We start from the raw sequence: 15,293 nt of genomic DNA, 5'->3' as shown, positions 1-15,293 counted from the left end.
TTTAGCTATAATTCTTGCATATTTCTACCAAGGTGATTTTCCTGACTCTGTAGAGAAGATTAGGAGATTACTGCATCCAGTTTTGGTCTCTACAATAATAATAATTAAAAAAAGGTGAGACTCTAGAAAGAGTACAGAGAAGAGCAAGAAAGATGATTAGGGGACTGGAGGCTAAAACATATGAAGAACGGTTACCGAATTTGGGTTTTGTCTAGTTTTAATGAAAAGAAGGACGAGGGGTGAGATGATAGCTGTGTTCCAATATTTGAGGGGTTGACACAAATAAGTCTTCCAATATCTCAAGGGCTGCCACAAAGAAGAGGGAGTCAAGCTATTCTCCAAAGCACCAGAAGGCAGGACAAGAAGCAATGGATGGAAACTAATCAAGGAGAGAAGCAGCCTGGAACTAAGGAGAAACTTCCTAACAGGAAGTTGTCCTTAATTGTTAATTAAGGACAGTTAACCAGTGGAACAGCTTGTCTTCAGAAATTGTAAGTGCTTCATTACTGGAGGTTTCTAAGAAGAGATTGGATGTCCATTTGTCTGAAATGGTATAAGGTCTCTGGCTTGACCAGGGGAGTGGACTAGAAGACCTCCAGGCTCCTTCCCAACTCTTATTATATCAATAGATCTCCTTTTGCAACAAAAGGAAATTAATACTTTAAATGCCTTCATGGCCACCAGGAAAGTGAAACTGAGTGTAAATCTTTTATTACAACTTTTGTGTCAGACCTGCCACAATCTGATCCCTTAAGAAAGAGAGACCCTCGACTCCATCTGGTTGAAGTGAAAGGTTCTTTTACTACAGAGAGGTTAGCTGCAGTTAAGTCAGGCTAGATCTGGGTTGCCCGCACTCAAAAGATACAGTCAGGTTTCCCCTCTTCAAAGCCCTCCCCCCATGACCAGTCTGTCTTCAGCCAATCAGAACTCGCTGAAATGTTTTGAGAATGGTAAGATGTTTTGAAATAATCCACATTATTTCTCAGGGTGCCTGGCCTTGGATTCCGATGCAAACCGATTCTGAGCTTTTCTGCTCTTTATCACCTGCCATTCCCTCCTTCCTATTTCCCAACATGTAGATATGCATATCTTGATTACCCATTTATCCTACCCCGCACCTTCTAGCCTTTGATGGCGGGACATCTGTGAGGCACCAAGCCGAGCCTGGCAGACCTGACATTTTGTTCTGCATTGCCTTGCTGTAAATCCTTGCCAGGTTTCAATGCAGGTGTCAGGTTTCGATGCTATCTCAAAATAAATGAATTTCCAAACTGCCGATCTTTGAGGAAATTTTCTCTTTATTGAGCATAGTGATCTGTCCCTGGCTCTTTCGCGGTCAGCACTGACCTTTGCCCCCCAATCCCTCCCTTTCCGATCCCCAATTCTCTGCATCTCATTGGCTATCTTCCAAGCCACTCTCCTCATCCCATCTCCGTCAGATCACAGGAATGTCCCCCCTCCTCCCATCTCCGAGGAAACAGAATCTTCAAAGGAATTAAGTAGGCAAAAGTTCAAGCTTCTCCTCTCCTTTCATATGTCAACGCTGGAACGCTGGCAGCAGGAGCAAAAGGGTAGAGAAATGAGATGCAGGAGGCCAAATGTCAAAACAAAATGATGTGATACAAGAAAGTAAAACAAAGGGAAGGGAAAGAAATAAAAAATAGAGTGAGAGTTCAGCCCTCAGAATTTAACAATTTGGTCATCCGTATTTCGGCCTCCATGTGAGGATGCTAGAAACGGAGAAAAAGCAGGATTTAATAAGCTTGTTATTGAACAATGAGGAGGTTTAATAAGCCATCTCAAGGCCAGATTATTAAAATAGCCGATTTGCAAATTAGAAAAAGTGACAATGCTCAAAAAATTGCTACAATGTAGAGGCCAGAAGGAAGGATGAAATTAACATTTTGAAAAAAAAATTCTCTTGACTACATCGTGGCCCAAAGCAAAATATGTCACCCAAGCACAAATTTATTTAATAAGGCTGAAAGGTCCCCAAGATGGCGCTCTCCATTCAAACTCGATTCCTGTTTTTTAAAAAAAAGGCATTTAACAGGGTAAGTCAAATGCTTTCTTGCACTCTGCAGTGTGTCTTTGTGTTTACATAGGTTTATTTGTTTTGTCAGGAAGAATAACATGCAGAACGGAAAAACATACATCCAACACTAACAACAAAAAAAGGGGGGAAATTGTCTGCAAAAAAAGGGGAAAAAATGACTCAAATATTGAATTAAATCTAGACATAAATAATCCATTCCAACTGGATGCTGAAAAGAGGAAATAAAAAAAAAAAACCCTGATAAATTCTCTTCCCCTTACAAAACGGGTCTAAAATATAGGTAGTCCTTGACTTACTATGGTTCATTTAGTGACGGAAGTTGCAACGGCACAGAAAAGAGTGACTTATGACCATTTTACACACTAATGACCATTGCAGCATCCCCATGATCACGTGATCAAAATTCAGATGCTTGGCAACCGTCTCATATTTATGACGATCGCAGTGTCCCGGGATCACGTGATCCCCTTTTGCGGCCTTCTGACAAACCAAGTCAATGTGGAACTCAGATTCACTTAACAACCGGGTTACTAATTTATCCACTGCGGTGATTCACTTAATAACTCTGCCAAAGGTCGCAAATTGGCGCAAACTTCACATAATAAAAAGTCTCGCTTAGCAACAGGAATTTCAACCCCTGAAAGTGGAACCCCCTGCATGTAAATTTATGCAAAACAGCCGCCTAACTGCCATTTCGCTTTTCCCGGAATGTTCCCGCCTCCTTTCCCTGATTGGCTCTCGCTGCTGCTCCAGCATTTTCCCTTCTAAAGAAAAGATAGCTGTGGTTTTTCTCCTTTTACTCAAAGACAGTAAGTTGGCTTTTTTTTAAATTTTTTTTTTCTAGCTTTAAAATCCAAAATCTGGAAGACTGGCCTCCTCCGGAGGAGCAGTGGAGGGTCGGGGAGGGTGCCAGCCAATTTTTGAGGGGATTTATTACAACAATTAGGAATTGAACAGGAAGCTCTCAAGCCAACGTTCAAAAGAAAAGATGGGAGAAACCTACGTTTGCCCCCTTTTAATTCCCTCTTTGAGAAAAGCCGTCCATCGTTGGCTACAGGCTCTATGGAGCCTCCCGGATCCACCGCAGTCTATCTTGGAACAGGAGCCATCAAGGAGAACAGTTTGTGGGTTCCCTGTCTGGATTCGGGGGGGAGAATGGTTTGTAAATATGGTGGAAGAATGAACAAAGGCACGGACTTTTTTGCTTTTTTATTTTGTTTTTGTCCGATCAGGGGTTCTCCTTCATCTCCCCGGAAGGATGGAGGTCAGAGCGGAATCGGAACCCACAATCCGAAATGATGTGAGTTTGGAAGGCTGGTTGAGTTGCGGTTTATCTCGACCGGAGGTTATTTCTAAGCTTTAGGGCAAGGCAGGGCAGAGAAATGATGAAGAATTTCTGAAGAGGATCAGCTCTCAACTGTATTTATTTTTTTTAAATGGCAGGGCCTAGGCAATCTTTGGAATCTCCTAAAGCTCAGCTGGCTTTCTTTGTGGATGGGACACCACCAGGAGATGCCTGGAGTCCAAACTAACTTGGGGAAAATCATTAGTTTCCCCTAAGAGTAAATCACATGCAGAAGATCGGCGTTCTTCCCATCCAAGACAGAAACGGAGAGGGGGAAAGGAGAGGGGAGGTCTTAGATGGGTTTTGAGTGTTGTGTTGTTTTTTGTCCTTGTCCACTGAAGGAATTGTGTTGTTGTTTTCCTCCTCCTGCACCTTCTCATAGAAACTGACCGGTCCACTCGTTCTCTCGGTACTGGGGTCCAATTTGGGGTTTTTGCAGTATGGATACACGTTCTTCCTTATCACCCATCCCATTGTGGTAAGTGAACCTTGCTGGGCGTCACTGCTCCTCTCCACTCCTCTCCTCTCATTTCCCCTCCCTTCCCTTCCCCTCCCTTCCCATATCCTCCCCTCCTCTCCTGTCCTCTCCTTTCCTTTCCTTTCCTCTCCTGTCTCCTCCTCTCCTCTCTTCCCCTCACCTCCTCCCTCCCCTCCCCTTTTCTCCTTTCTTTTCCTTTCCTTTCCTCTCCCCTTCCATCTCCTCCTCTCCTTTCCCCTCCCCTCCCCTTCTCTTCTTTCCTCTCCTCTCCTCTCCTCTCCCTTCCTGTCTCCTCCTCTCCTCTCTCCTCTCCTCCCCTCCTCTCCCCTCCCCTTCTCTTCTTTCCTCTCCTCTCCTCTCCTCTCCCCTCCCCTCCTGTCTCCTCCTCTCCTCTCCTTTCCCCTCCCCTCCTCCCTCCCCTCCCCTTTTCTCCTCTCTTTTCCTTTCCTTTCCTTTCCTTCCCCTCCCCTCCCCTTCTCTTCTCTTCTTTTCTCTCCTCTCCTCTCCTCTCCCTTCCTGTCTCCTCCTCTCCTCTCTCCTCCCCTCCTCTCCTTTCCCCTCCCCTCCCTACCTGTTTCCTCCCCTCCCCTCCTCTCCTCTATCCTCCCCTCCCCTCCCTTCCCTTCCCTCCTCTCCTCTCTTTTCCTTTCCTCTCCCCTCCCACCTCCTCCTCTCCTTTCCCCTCCCCTCTCCTCCCCTCCCCTCCTCTCCTCTCCGCTCCTTTCCTTTCCCCTCCCCTCCTCTCTTCTCCTCTCCTCCCAGCTGGCCAGCCTACCTTGCTGAGTTGTGAGCTGAGTTGGAGGGAGGCAGCTGGGAGGTGAAGTGCAGCAGCACAGTAGCGTATTGTTGATGTTTTCTGTTTTTAGAGAAAGATGCAGTTGCTGAATCTGGAAGGGCTCGATTCGCACTCCTTGAGTTTCCAGTTATTAATATTAATCGCCATCATTTCCGTCCCGCTCGGAGGCCTTTTTGGGGTGTTTCTTTGGGGCTGTCTGGCAGACAGATATGGAAGGTACACACATACCTTAAACAGAATTCCTGGGCTGTAGATATAAAGTAAAGTGCCAAATTTTGGCGGTTTCTGTTGGCATTGGTGCCATACATTGGTATCAGGGGTGCTATTCAGCAGGTTCTGCAGAACCGGTAGCGGAAATTTTGAGTAGTTTGGAGAACCGGCAAATGCCACCTCTGGCTGGCCCCAGGGTGGGGAGGGAATGGGGGTTTTGCAGGATCCTTCCCCTGGAGTGGGGTGGGAATGGGGATTTTGCAATATGCTTCCCCCAGGAGTGGGGTGGGAATGGGGATTTTGCAGTATCTTTCCCCTGGAGTGGGGTGGGGATGGGGATTTTGCAGTATCCTTTTCCTGGAGCGGGGTGGGGATGGGGATTTTGCAGTATCCTTCCCCTGCCATGCCCACCAAGCCACGCCCACCAAGCCACACCATGCCCGCCAAGCCATGCCCACAGAACCGGTAGTAAAACAATTTGAATTCCACCACTGATTGTCATGTAAAGCGAAGCCCTTTCCTGAGTACCCACATAGATCCGAACCCCCAGAGAACAGAACCTATCGATCCACTGAAAAGAGAACCAAGGTTTAAATAAACAGGGGCTGTGTTTAAATAAATATTTAATAAATAACAGAATTACAGAGTTGGAAGGTTAGGGCTTCCTGGTGAAGCTATTTTGTCATTTTGTATAACCTTTTGCAATTCCAGGTATGAATTGTTCCCGTAAAAAAGACTATTATTATTATTATTATTATTATTATTATTATTATTATTATTATTATTATTGACTGGAAGGCACTTGGTCCACAACACACCTGACATAACAATAGTTGAAAAGAAAAAAATATGGTTCATTGACATTGCAATACCTGGTGATGCACGGATTGAAGATAAGAAAAAAATCACAAAGTACCGGGACTTGCAAATTGAAGTTGAGCGACTGTGGAAAAAGAAATCGTGTGTTGTCCCGATTGTAATCGGAGCCCTTGGAGCAATACCCAAAGGGCTACCCCGCTATTTAGAAATTCTAAATTTGCCGGACTTGAACATTTTGACTCTACAAAAAAACCACCTTACTCGGAACAGCTTACATCCTCCGACGATACCTTAACAGTTCCTGGGTCCTTGGTTAGGAACTCGAGCTGCTGAGCTATTAACCAGCCTCAAAGGCTGTGAATCTCACTATAGATTAAATAATGATAATAATAATGATAATGATAATAATAATAATAATAATAATAATAATAATAATAATAATAATAATAGCAGCATTCTTGCATTTCCTGCTTTCCTAAATATATCTCTTTCTGTCTGTTTGCAGAAAATCCGCCCTATTAATTAGTAACGGACTTAGCATTTTTTCATCTACCCTCCTGTGCTTTGATAGAATATTCCAGCACTTTGCATTCAGCCTCTTTACTCGTTTTTTCGCAGGAGTGGGGTCAGGTGAGTCCTTGACCACTTTATTTTAAGCCCCCAAATAAAAGGGCTGAACTCTGCCTTTGCATTAAATGTCCCTTAATTTCGGAGTTAAGGATTGGAGAAATAAAGAGTAGGATTGGGGAGGTAGGAGTGGGGGATGACAGGGTTACAGGAGCCAAAGCTGTCAATCTGGAGCAGACTGACCAATCAAGGACAGAGCTGTGAGAATGGAATGTGAAACTCCACCAAAGAGGCGCCAAACCTCAAAGCCGTTCCCAAAACATCTAGTCTGAATATCATTGGACACTGATGGACTGGTCAAGCGGGGAGGGCCAGGGAAGAGGGAAAATCACAGGATTTGTGCAGGAATATTGCGATCCAGATTCGTTCATGCTGTAACCGCTTGGCTTTAGTAAAAGTAATCCTGTCACTTCAGAATTGGAGTTGAGGGTCTTTCTTTCCTAAAGGCTCAAGTCCGGAGAAGCCTGACAGTGGGTTTCTTGGAGCCTAGGAATCAGGATGGTCCTTTGCAAATATTCTGAATGTAGACTATGCAGTTATTACTTCCGTTAGCAAGAAAAACAGGGCAGTGAATCCCCCAGGAAGAAACCTTCATAATGAATGGAGAAATAATTTGGATGTAGAAGAAATGTACAAGCAGTCCTTCACTTACAACAGTTCATTTAGTGACCATTCAAAGTTACAACAGCATTTGAAACAGTGAATTGTGAGCATTTTCACCTTTATGACTATCCCCATGCACGCGAGATCAAAATTCAGACGCTGGGCAACTGACTCGTATTTACGACGGTTGCAGTGTCCTGAGGTCATGCGATCCCCTCTTGCGACCTTCTGGCCAGCAAAATCAATCAGGAATTGATCAAAATCAATCAATTCACTTAACCACCCTGTGACTAACTTAACAACTGCAGCGATTCCCTTAATAACGGTGGCAAGAAAGGTCGTAAAACGGGACAAAGCTCACTTAACAAACGTTTCGCTTAGCAACAGAAATCTTGGGTCAGTCGTAGTCGTATGTCAAGGACTGCCTGTAGCCATATGCCAAGATTTCTGCAACCTAACTCTTGTCTCCCCTTCAATAAATCTGGTTAAAGAAGACTCCGAGGATTTTAGTCATAAGGAGACGGCAGTGAGAGTCAAACCCGTGAAATGAGAAGGAAGAGCAGGCTGGGAGAGAAGCAGGGTCGGCTTTCAAAACCCGTCGCTACCAGTTTGCTCGTGGGAGCGCGCGTGCACGCTTCCACATCCGAGCATCCAGGCAGGTGGGTGGAGACTTCCACCACCGCCGTTACCTGTTTCCCCCAACCCGGAGTGAACTGGTAGCAACCTTCCACTGGAGAGGAGGCACATGCCCTAATTTCTTGGGTCCAGGATCAGCTTCGAGCGATCAGCCCAAACCGGAGCACCAGGCAAGAACGAGTGACGTTTGCATTGGACAGCACAGCACTGTTACAACCCAGTGTCCCCTAACTTGGACATTTAAATCGGCAAATCTCAGGGCCAGCCGTGCACCGTAGATGCTCCTAAATTCTGCGCTCGCTAGAATGCAAGCTGTGATCCTAATGCCATGTTTAATGCTTTCCACAGGTATCTTTACTTACTCTGTCCCTCTCTACATCCTTGAAATCTCTTCCTTGAACCTAAGGGGAGCCTTTGTGACGTCTTCAGTCCTCTTCTATAGCTGGGGACATCTTCTAGTCCAAATCTTAACCAGCCCCCAGATCTGGGGAAACGAAGAAAGTAAGTCTTTCCACCTCCATCCTCGCTATAAACTTTAAGTCGTCCTAACCCAGGGAGGGTGTCTATCCATTGTCCCAGCGCAGAAGGATCAAAGCAAGAGAAGAGGATGTAGAAAAGAGAAATGTCGGTTCTAAAATTGTGATGGCGAACCACCATATTTGTGGGCCATATTTGTGTGCACGTGAGCGTTGGCCTAGCTGAGCTCCAGCTGATTTTCGGGCCTTCTGGTCCCACCAGAAGTTGGGAAATGGGCTTTTTTCCGGCATCCAGGGGGCCTCTGGGCGGGTTTGGGAGGCCATTTTTGCCCTCCCCAGGCTCCTAGAAAGACTCTGGAGCCTGGGGAGGGCAAAAAACAGGCCTACCGGGCCCACCAGTAACCTTTTTGCCATTGCGTGCCAAAAGAGGGAGCATGAGGAGTCGACGCGTGCATGCGTGGGGGGCGGGGCATGGGGGCATTGAATTATGGGTGTGGGCACGGCCACGCGTGACCTCCCCACACTCCCCGCGCTTTTGGCACGCGACGGCAAAAAGGTTAGCCATCACTATTCTAAAACATACAGCAGGATCAGGAGTTTCCTGATGTTCTCCCTCCTTCTCTCTCTCTCTCTGCCATAGATTTTTCATTTTTGGTGGGCGTGACTGCCATATTTGCTATAATTAGTAGTATATTGTTGGTGCCTTCTCCGGAAAGTCCGAGGTTTCTGTACTTGCAGAAGAACGACGAAGAGGAAGCAAGGCAAGGTAAGGACACGCCAGTCTGGCGTTACGGCCTTACGAGCCACTCGTCTGGGCCAAAGGGAGGATAGAGGCCTGAAGCCCAGCTTCTGTTCTTCGGATCTGTAAGGCTTGGGGGCTCCTTCCAAATGCAGCCCTTTTGCCAATTGTGGCCCCGTAAGGGGACAACATTTTGGATGGTTGTTTAGGAAGTCCTTTTCGTCTGTCAGATACTTTGGTGGGAACGGAAAGGGTGGGGTTTCTCTGGGATCCAGGAGGCCATGGCCAAAGATGGTCCTTCTTAAAGATTGTCTGAACAAGAGGGGAGATGTCAACCGTTGGTCCTCAGTTTCACTGACGAAGTTGGAAGCCATCATCTCAAAGGGTGCCTCCTATGAGAGTCCATCTCTTGGTGAACAAGAGTGAGGGTCTTTTTCCAAGAGCTCTGAGTTTTGAGAAGAAAAGGAAAAGAGGAGAAGAGAAGAGCAGACTATGAGTTACAGGCTTTGCTCCTAAGCATCTGGGAGCCCTGGACCATCCAAGCTCTCCAAAACCCCAGAGTTAAGACCAGGGGTGAAATCTACTTACCTTCTTTACTGGTTCAGAAGTGTACCGGCCCCGCGCGCATCACATACACTCGCAGACCTTCAAGATGTGCAAAATCTTCTGTGTGTCAGCACTTCAACCTGCATTTACTCTAGTGCTGACATAAGAAGGAGAAGAGGGGGCAGCTGGCAAGAAGACGCTCGACATTTCACCTACTTATTTTTCTTGAAGATAATATCCCCTAGGAGATGAGAGGGAGGGGGGACATTCCTGGGAGCTTAAGTAGTAGACATGGGGAGAGTGATTTGGAAGAAGGCCAATGAGATGCAGAGATTTGGGGAACGGAAAGGGAGGGTTTGGGGTCAGGAAGTCAGAGTTGGTTTACGCCACGATCAGGGGCAGATTGTCGTGCTTAATAAAATGAAAGATTTCTTCAAAGACTATCTGTTTGGAAATGCAATTTATTTTATTTGAGACGATATCGAAACCTGACACTGTGCATGCGCAGAGGGTAAAAAACGCATTACTTCCTGATTAAAACCAGGAAGTAACGACACCCTGGCAGGTGGGTGGAGCTTTGCTCCACCATCGCTACTGGTTCTCCGAACTACCGGCCACGATCACTACCGGATCGTCTGATCCAGTTCGAACTGGGAGCATTTCACCCCTGGTTAAGACCAGTTAAACAGGGGGGCTTGGAAACCCACCTCTATACTCCTCTGCACATGTTCTTGTCCTTCCCCTCCTCTTCCTCCTCCTTTAGTCTTGATGAAGCTGCGCGGAGAAGAAGACGTAGAGGAGGAGATGGAAGAACTTTGTCAGGAATATTTTGCCGAAAGCAACCAGAAGAACATGACAGTGTGGAAACTTCTTCGCTTCCGCAACCTCCGGTGGCATGTCATCACCATCATGGTCTTGATCTCCGGAAGTCAATTTGTGGAAACCAACTCGGTTAGTTGCAATCTCGCTCACGGTTCAAATTTGGAGTCTTTGTCCTCCTCAAAGTGCCGAACAATATTTTTGGATGCACATCCAGATTGATCCTGGGCTCCAGGATAGCAAAGGCAGCTGGTACATTTTACAAACGGGCAAAGTGTGATGGAATGTGGTCTGGATTCCCAGGGGATTGGGGGTGGGGGGAGGATGAGCTGAATTCCAGAGAAACAAGAGACTACACAGTTATAGTTGGTGTGAGAGAAATAGGGTGAAGACGGCTCCTCCTTAATAGTTCCCAGAGTCTTTTATGGTGCTTTAGTTTGGCAAGATTCTGTCTGCAGATGACGAATCTACTTAGAAGACAACAGGGCCTGACTCAAATCCTACCTGTGCCTCCATCTGCACCTCTTTTGTCTTTGATTGCAGGTTTTAATTTTCGCCCAGCGGAGCTATCAAGCTTTAAGACTGTCCTCCAGAGCTGTCAATCTCCTTCCATTAGTGGGAAGCGTGATCATCCAGCTGATGCTTCTGACGACTGTAAGCTTGTTCATGTTCTCAGCTGCCTCCGTCACCCCATCGAATTAGGCAGCGGTGAAATCCACTTACCTTCGCTACCTGTTCGGGAATGGGAGCGTGCGCGCCTCTTCTGCACATGCGCAGAGGTCAAAAAGGGGACGTAATGACGTCCCAGCGGGTGGGCGGAGCCTCCCGACAATGGTGCGACCGGTTCACACAAGTCGGATAGATCCGGCTGGATTTCACCACTAGACTTAGGCCAATGCCACCTCGTATTCCCCACTTGATTACTGGCTTGTTTGTGTTCTCAGCTGCACCCACCGACGCAGGGTGATGTAGCCCAAAGCAATAGAACAAGCAGGGAGCAGTTCAAATTAGTGAAAACAATAGCAAAAGTGAAAACCAGAATTATTTCAGCCTTGATGAAAAATTGTGGGCTCCTTTGTGTGATGATCTATTGGTTTGTGTTCTTGGCTGTCCATGGTCTTCTTAGGAGCTTTTCTCCAATGTCCTGAAGTGCTTTGCTTTTTTGCTTTTTCTAGATCTGCACCGTTGAGTCCTTGGGGCGGAAATTTCTCCTTTTGAGTGGCTTCTTGATGTGTAGCATCTCAAATATTGCTCTAGTCTTCACTTTTCAGGTGGGTCCTGCTCTCTACACCAGGGCAACTTGAATGCCCCCCCTGTTAACGTCCGTGTGTTGTTGGTTTTTTTTTCACACATACAAAGCCTCCCAGCCAGTTAAAACTGATGTAATGAATTTCACCCAGTTGGCCACAATTTCACCAACCTTTCCGTTTCATCCAAGTTGTTCAATTGTGCCAAATCCATCAATTCTATCCAGTTTTGTCAATTGTACCAATTTCTCCACTCCGTCCATTTCATCCAGTTGCTCAATTTCACCAATCCATTAATGTCACCAATCCGTCAATTTCATCCAGTCGGTCAATTTTGTAGAGTTCATGCCAGTTTTCTGTAGATGGGGTTTCCAAATCCTGTGGAAAATTAGGAAGTTGGTTGAAGGTGTGGAATCCGGCTGGGGCAGCGGGTGGGAGAGAGGGGTACTGCTTTGATGGCGCTTCCTTCTTGCCCACAGATTGACAGCCCCAAAGTGGCCTTCATCAGCCTTCTTTTGATTATCGTCTTCTTTATGGGCCACATAACGGGACCAGGTTTGTGATCGGATGGGATACGGAGTCTTTGCAGGTGGAAAAAGACCAAGAGAAGATTTTGTGATGGTGGTTGTTTTTTTTAAAAAAAAAATTATAATACCTCCCCTCTTCTCTCCATCCAGCTTCCATTCTTCTCCTGATTATCGGTGAACTGTTCCTCCAGTCATCCCGAGCATCTGCGTATGTGCTTGCAGGATTCATCAATTGGGGAACCAATTTTGTCTCGGCGACACTATTTCTTCTGACTAGTGTAAGGCAGGGGTCCCAAGCCCCCAGAGTGGGTTTCAATTTCGTTTGCTATCGGTTCGTTTGTGTGCGCAAGTGACACTTCTGTGCATGTGGGCGGAACCTCCCAACACCGCCGCTACAGGTTCGCCCGATCCCTCACTGCCTCAGGCCTATTTGCAACAGGGCCGCTCGAGCAGCAAGTTGCTACCCAAGCGCAGATTGACTAGCATGAGCTGTGGGCTGTCACCCGTGTGTGCACTGGCACGTCACTTACACAAGTGAAGCTTTGCGCGTACATGCGTGCCAGCCCGCAGCTCAGTTCCTTTCCCCCACCCCCGCCAGTCCACCAAGCTGCAAAGTTTGAGCACTGCTGACTTAAGGGACTTTTAATCCCTTTGGAAGTTTAAAAAAGTAAAGACGATATATTGAAGAAATAGAAATAGCAATAGCATTTAGACTTATATACCGCTTTACAGTTTACAGAGTCAGCCCTATTGCCCCCAACAATCTGAGTCCTCATTTTTACCCGCCTCGGAAGGATGGAAGGATGAGTCAACCTTGAGGCAGTTGGTCAGGATTGAACTGCTGGCAGTGGGCAGAGTTAGCCTGCAATACTGCATTCTAACCACTGGGAGGGAGCGGGGAAAGGAAGGAAGGAAGGAAGGAAGGAAGGAAGGAAGGAAGGAAGGAAGGAAGGAAGGAAGAAGAGATAAGGGAGGGAGGGAGGAAGATAGGAAGGAAGGAAGGAAAGAAGAAAAGAACAATTTGGGTCCTCATTTTTACCCACCTTGGAAGGATGGAAGGCTGAGTCAACCTTGAGCCTGGTGAGATTTGAACTGCCAAACTACAGGCAGCCGGCAGTCAGCAGAAGTAGCCTGCAGTACTGCACTCTCACCACTGCGCCACCCTTTTAAATACTTGAAAAACTCTGGGGATTTTTTTTTTCCAGTACAGAGGTGACCGTACCGCAGAATTCTGTGTGTGTCATGGCTGAGTTTACTCTCAGTTTTTCTTAATTTTTGTTTCCATCTCTAGCCCTACCTTGGATCCTATTACTTGCTCCTTTACTGTCCTTTTATCATCTTCACCTTTATTTACATTTTCCGAATCCCGGAAACCAGCGGCAAGACGTTTCAAGAGATTCAGGAGAACATGGCGGCCTGCACCTCCAAAAGTTCTAGAAAAATAACGGCTGAATAGAAACAGGAAATCTTTTTCTTCCCCTCTGTTTTCAAAAATTTGATCTGGAGTTTAAAAATGAAATAAATCATAAGCTCTCTGCAAGCTGGATGAATTTATATGTATTTTTTTTAAGTGTACAATGCTACGGAGTACAGTAGTTTGGCCAAAAAAAGAAAAAAGATTGGGTTGTAAGCAGTGGTGAAATCCAATTTTTTTTTACTACCGGTTCTGTGGGTGTGGCTTGGTGGGCGTGGCTTGGTGGGCCCACTCCAGGGGAAAGATACGGCAAAATCCCCATTCCCTCCCCCACTCCTGGGGGAAGGATATTGCAAAATCTCCATTCTCACCCCATTCTGGGGCCAGCCAGAGGTGGCATTTGCCGGTTCTCCGAACTGCTCAAAATTTCTACTACCGGTTCACCAGAACCTGTCAGAACCTGCTGGATTTCACCTCTGGTTGTAAGCTTAACAGAGATGTGTAAACAGAGATTGTCAGCCCTGCGAGGTAGGCCAAAGGAGAAAATCAACCTGCAGGAAGGCTTTTAAAAAATGCCCGTTGTTGAGATTAGCTATAGAAAGAATATTTTGCATGCCTGATTGTGCTTTATCTCCTCTTCTTCTGATGCTCCACTGAACCAGGAAGTCACTTCCAAATATTATCTAATTCCCCAGGACATAAAAGAATGTTTCTGCCCATTTTTAGCTATAATTCCTTGCCTATTTCTGCCAACATGATTTTCCTGACTTTCTGGAGGGAGTTAGGGGAAGAATTCAGCCGTTAGATCAGAAATGTACGGATTTCTGCCGCTTCTTCCATGCAATATCAATTGATCCCCTTTTGCAACAAAAGGAAGTGTGGCTAAATTTATATTTTAAATGCCTTCACGGCCATTTCACTGAAACTGAGTGTTAGTACAGCTTTCGTTCTCCGTGGCCTTGTTGTAAATCAGTGGTGGGATTCTACCGGTTCGGACCGGTTGTTGTGATCCACCAGCAGTCTGCAGAGCTGGCAGCAGAATCGGACAGCGATGAGGCTGAGGAAGAACATGGACCGGTCCTGGAGGCTGGGGAAGGCCTGGATGAGGGCTCTACGTCAGAGGCAGAGATGGGGCCAGGGCCATCGGGGAGTGATGTACGGAGTTCGGAGCCTCCAGAGGCTGACAGTAGAGAGGCAGAGGAATAGGAGGAGCCTGTTCCTAGTTCACGTATGAGAAGAGCTGCCAGAAGGCAGATGTCAGCGTTGCAACGCTGGCATAGAGAGAGAGCAGAGGAGAGCGAAAGATAAACTCTGAAACTTATGCCTGCTAAATCCCTTTGAAGCCTGGTTGTCGTGGAGATGAGGGGAGGGGGCACATTCCTGGGAAATGATGAGGAAAAGAAGTCTGAAGAATGACTTGGAAGACAGCCAATGAGAAGCAGAGATTTGGGGATCAGAAAGGGAGGGATTGGGAGGCAAAAGGTCAGTCTTGTCCGCGCGGAGTCATGATCCGGTGGCTGAGCTCAATTAAAGAAAGATTTTCTTAAAGATTGGCGGTTTGGAAATTCATTTAATTTTGAGATAGCACCGCAGTCTGACAGCAGGAGCAGATAAAGCAGAGAGGATGACTCGTGAGTAGGGCCAAATTAGAAAAAGCGACATTGCTCAAAAATTGCTACGACGTGGAGGCCTGAAGGAAGAACAAAAGTAAAGTTTTTTGGGGGGGAAACCTTCCTTCTACCCCATCCTGGCCCAAAGCAAAATATGTCACCCAAACACAAGTTGATTGAACAGGGTAGAAAGTTCCCCAAAACAGAGTTCTCTGTTGAAACTCGCTTCCTGTTTACCAAAAAGGCATTTAACAGGGTCAGTGAAAGCTTTTGTGGAAAATGCTGTGTTTTGTGTTCCTATACATTTATTTGTTTTACAAACAAGAATAAAATGTGAAACAGAAA

The 15,293-nt window shown here is 46.4% G+C and overlaps 1 protein-coding gene across 1 annotated transcript; it reads left to right on the top strand.

Moving 5' to 3' along the window:
* Window positions 1–3,240: 3,240 nt before the first annotated feature.
* On the top strand, window positions 3,241–13,464 carry LOC117670883 (solute carrier family 2, facilitated glucose transporter member 5-like). Its single transcript, XM_087878900.1, has 12 exons — window positions 3,241–3,356; window positions 3,784–3,879; window positions 4,746–4,891; window positions 6,210–6,334; window positions 7,919–8,071; window positions 8,687–8,812; window positions 10,095–10,282; window positions 10,694–10,804; window positions 11,326–11,421; window positions 11,877–11,952; window positions 12,075–12,202; window positions 13,216–13,464. The coding sequence occupies exons 1-12, from the start codon at window positions 3,315–3,317 to the stop codon at window positions 13,378–13,380; spliced, it is 1,452 nt and encodes a 483-aa protein (XP_087735026.1). The 5' UTR covers window positions 3,241–3,314; the 3' UTR covers window positions 13,381–13,464.
* The last annotated feature ends 1,829 nt before the right edge of the window (window positions 13,465–15,293 follow it).

This window comes from Pantherophis guttatus, chromosome 15, assembly GCF_059756535.1.
Source record: "Pantherophis guttatus breed Tessera chromosome 15, ASM5975653v1, whole genome shotgun sequence".
Classification (NCBI taxonomy): Eukaryota; Metazoa; Chordata; class Lepidosauria; order Squamata; family Colubridae; genus Pantherophis; species Pantherophis guttatus.
Note: the sequence above shows the minus strand (reverse complement) of the source record. Positions and strands in the feature narration are given on the sequence as shown.

What these genes read in the sequence shown, in the direction of transcription:
- LOC117670883 (XM_087878900.1), top strand. Translation starts at nt 3,315, where the DNA reads ATGGAGGTCAGAGCGGAATCGGAACCCACAATCCGAAATGAT. An exon ending in TTATCACCCATCCCATTGTG is followed by an intron (nt 3,880 to 4,745) that starts GTAAGTGAACCT and finishes TTCTGTTTTTAG; the next exon opens with AGAAAGATGCAGTTGCTGAA. An exon ending in CTCTAGTCTTCACTTTTCAG is followed by an intron (nt 11,422 to 11,876) that starts GTGGGTCCTGCT and finishes TCTTGCCCACAG; the next exon opens with ATTGACAGCCCCAAAGTGGC.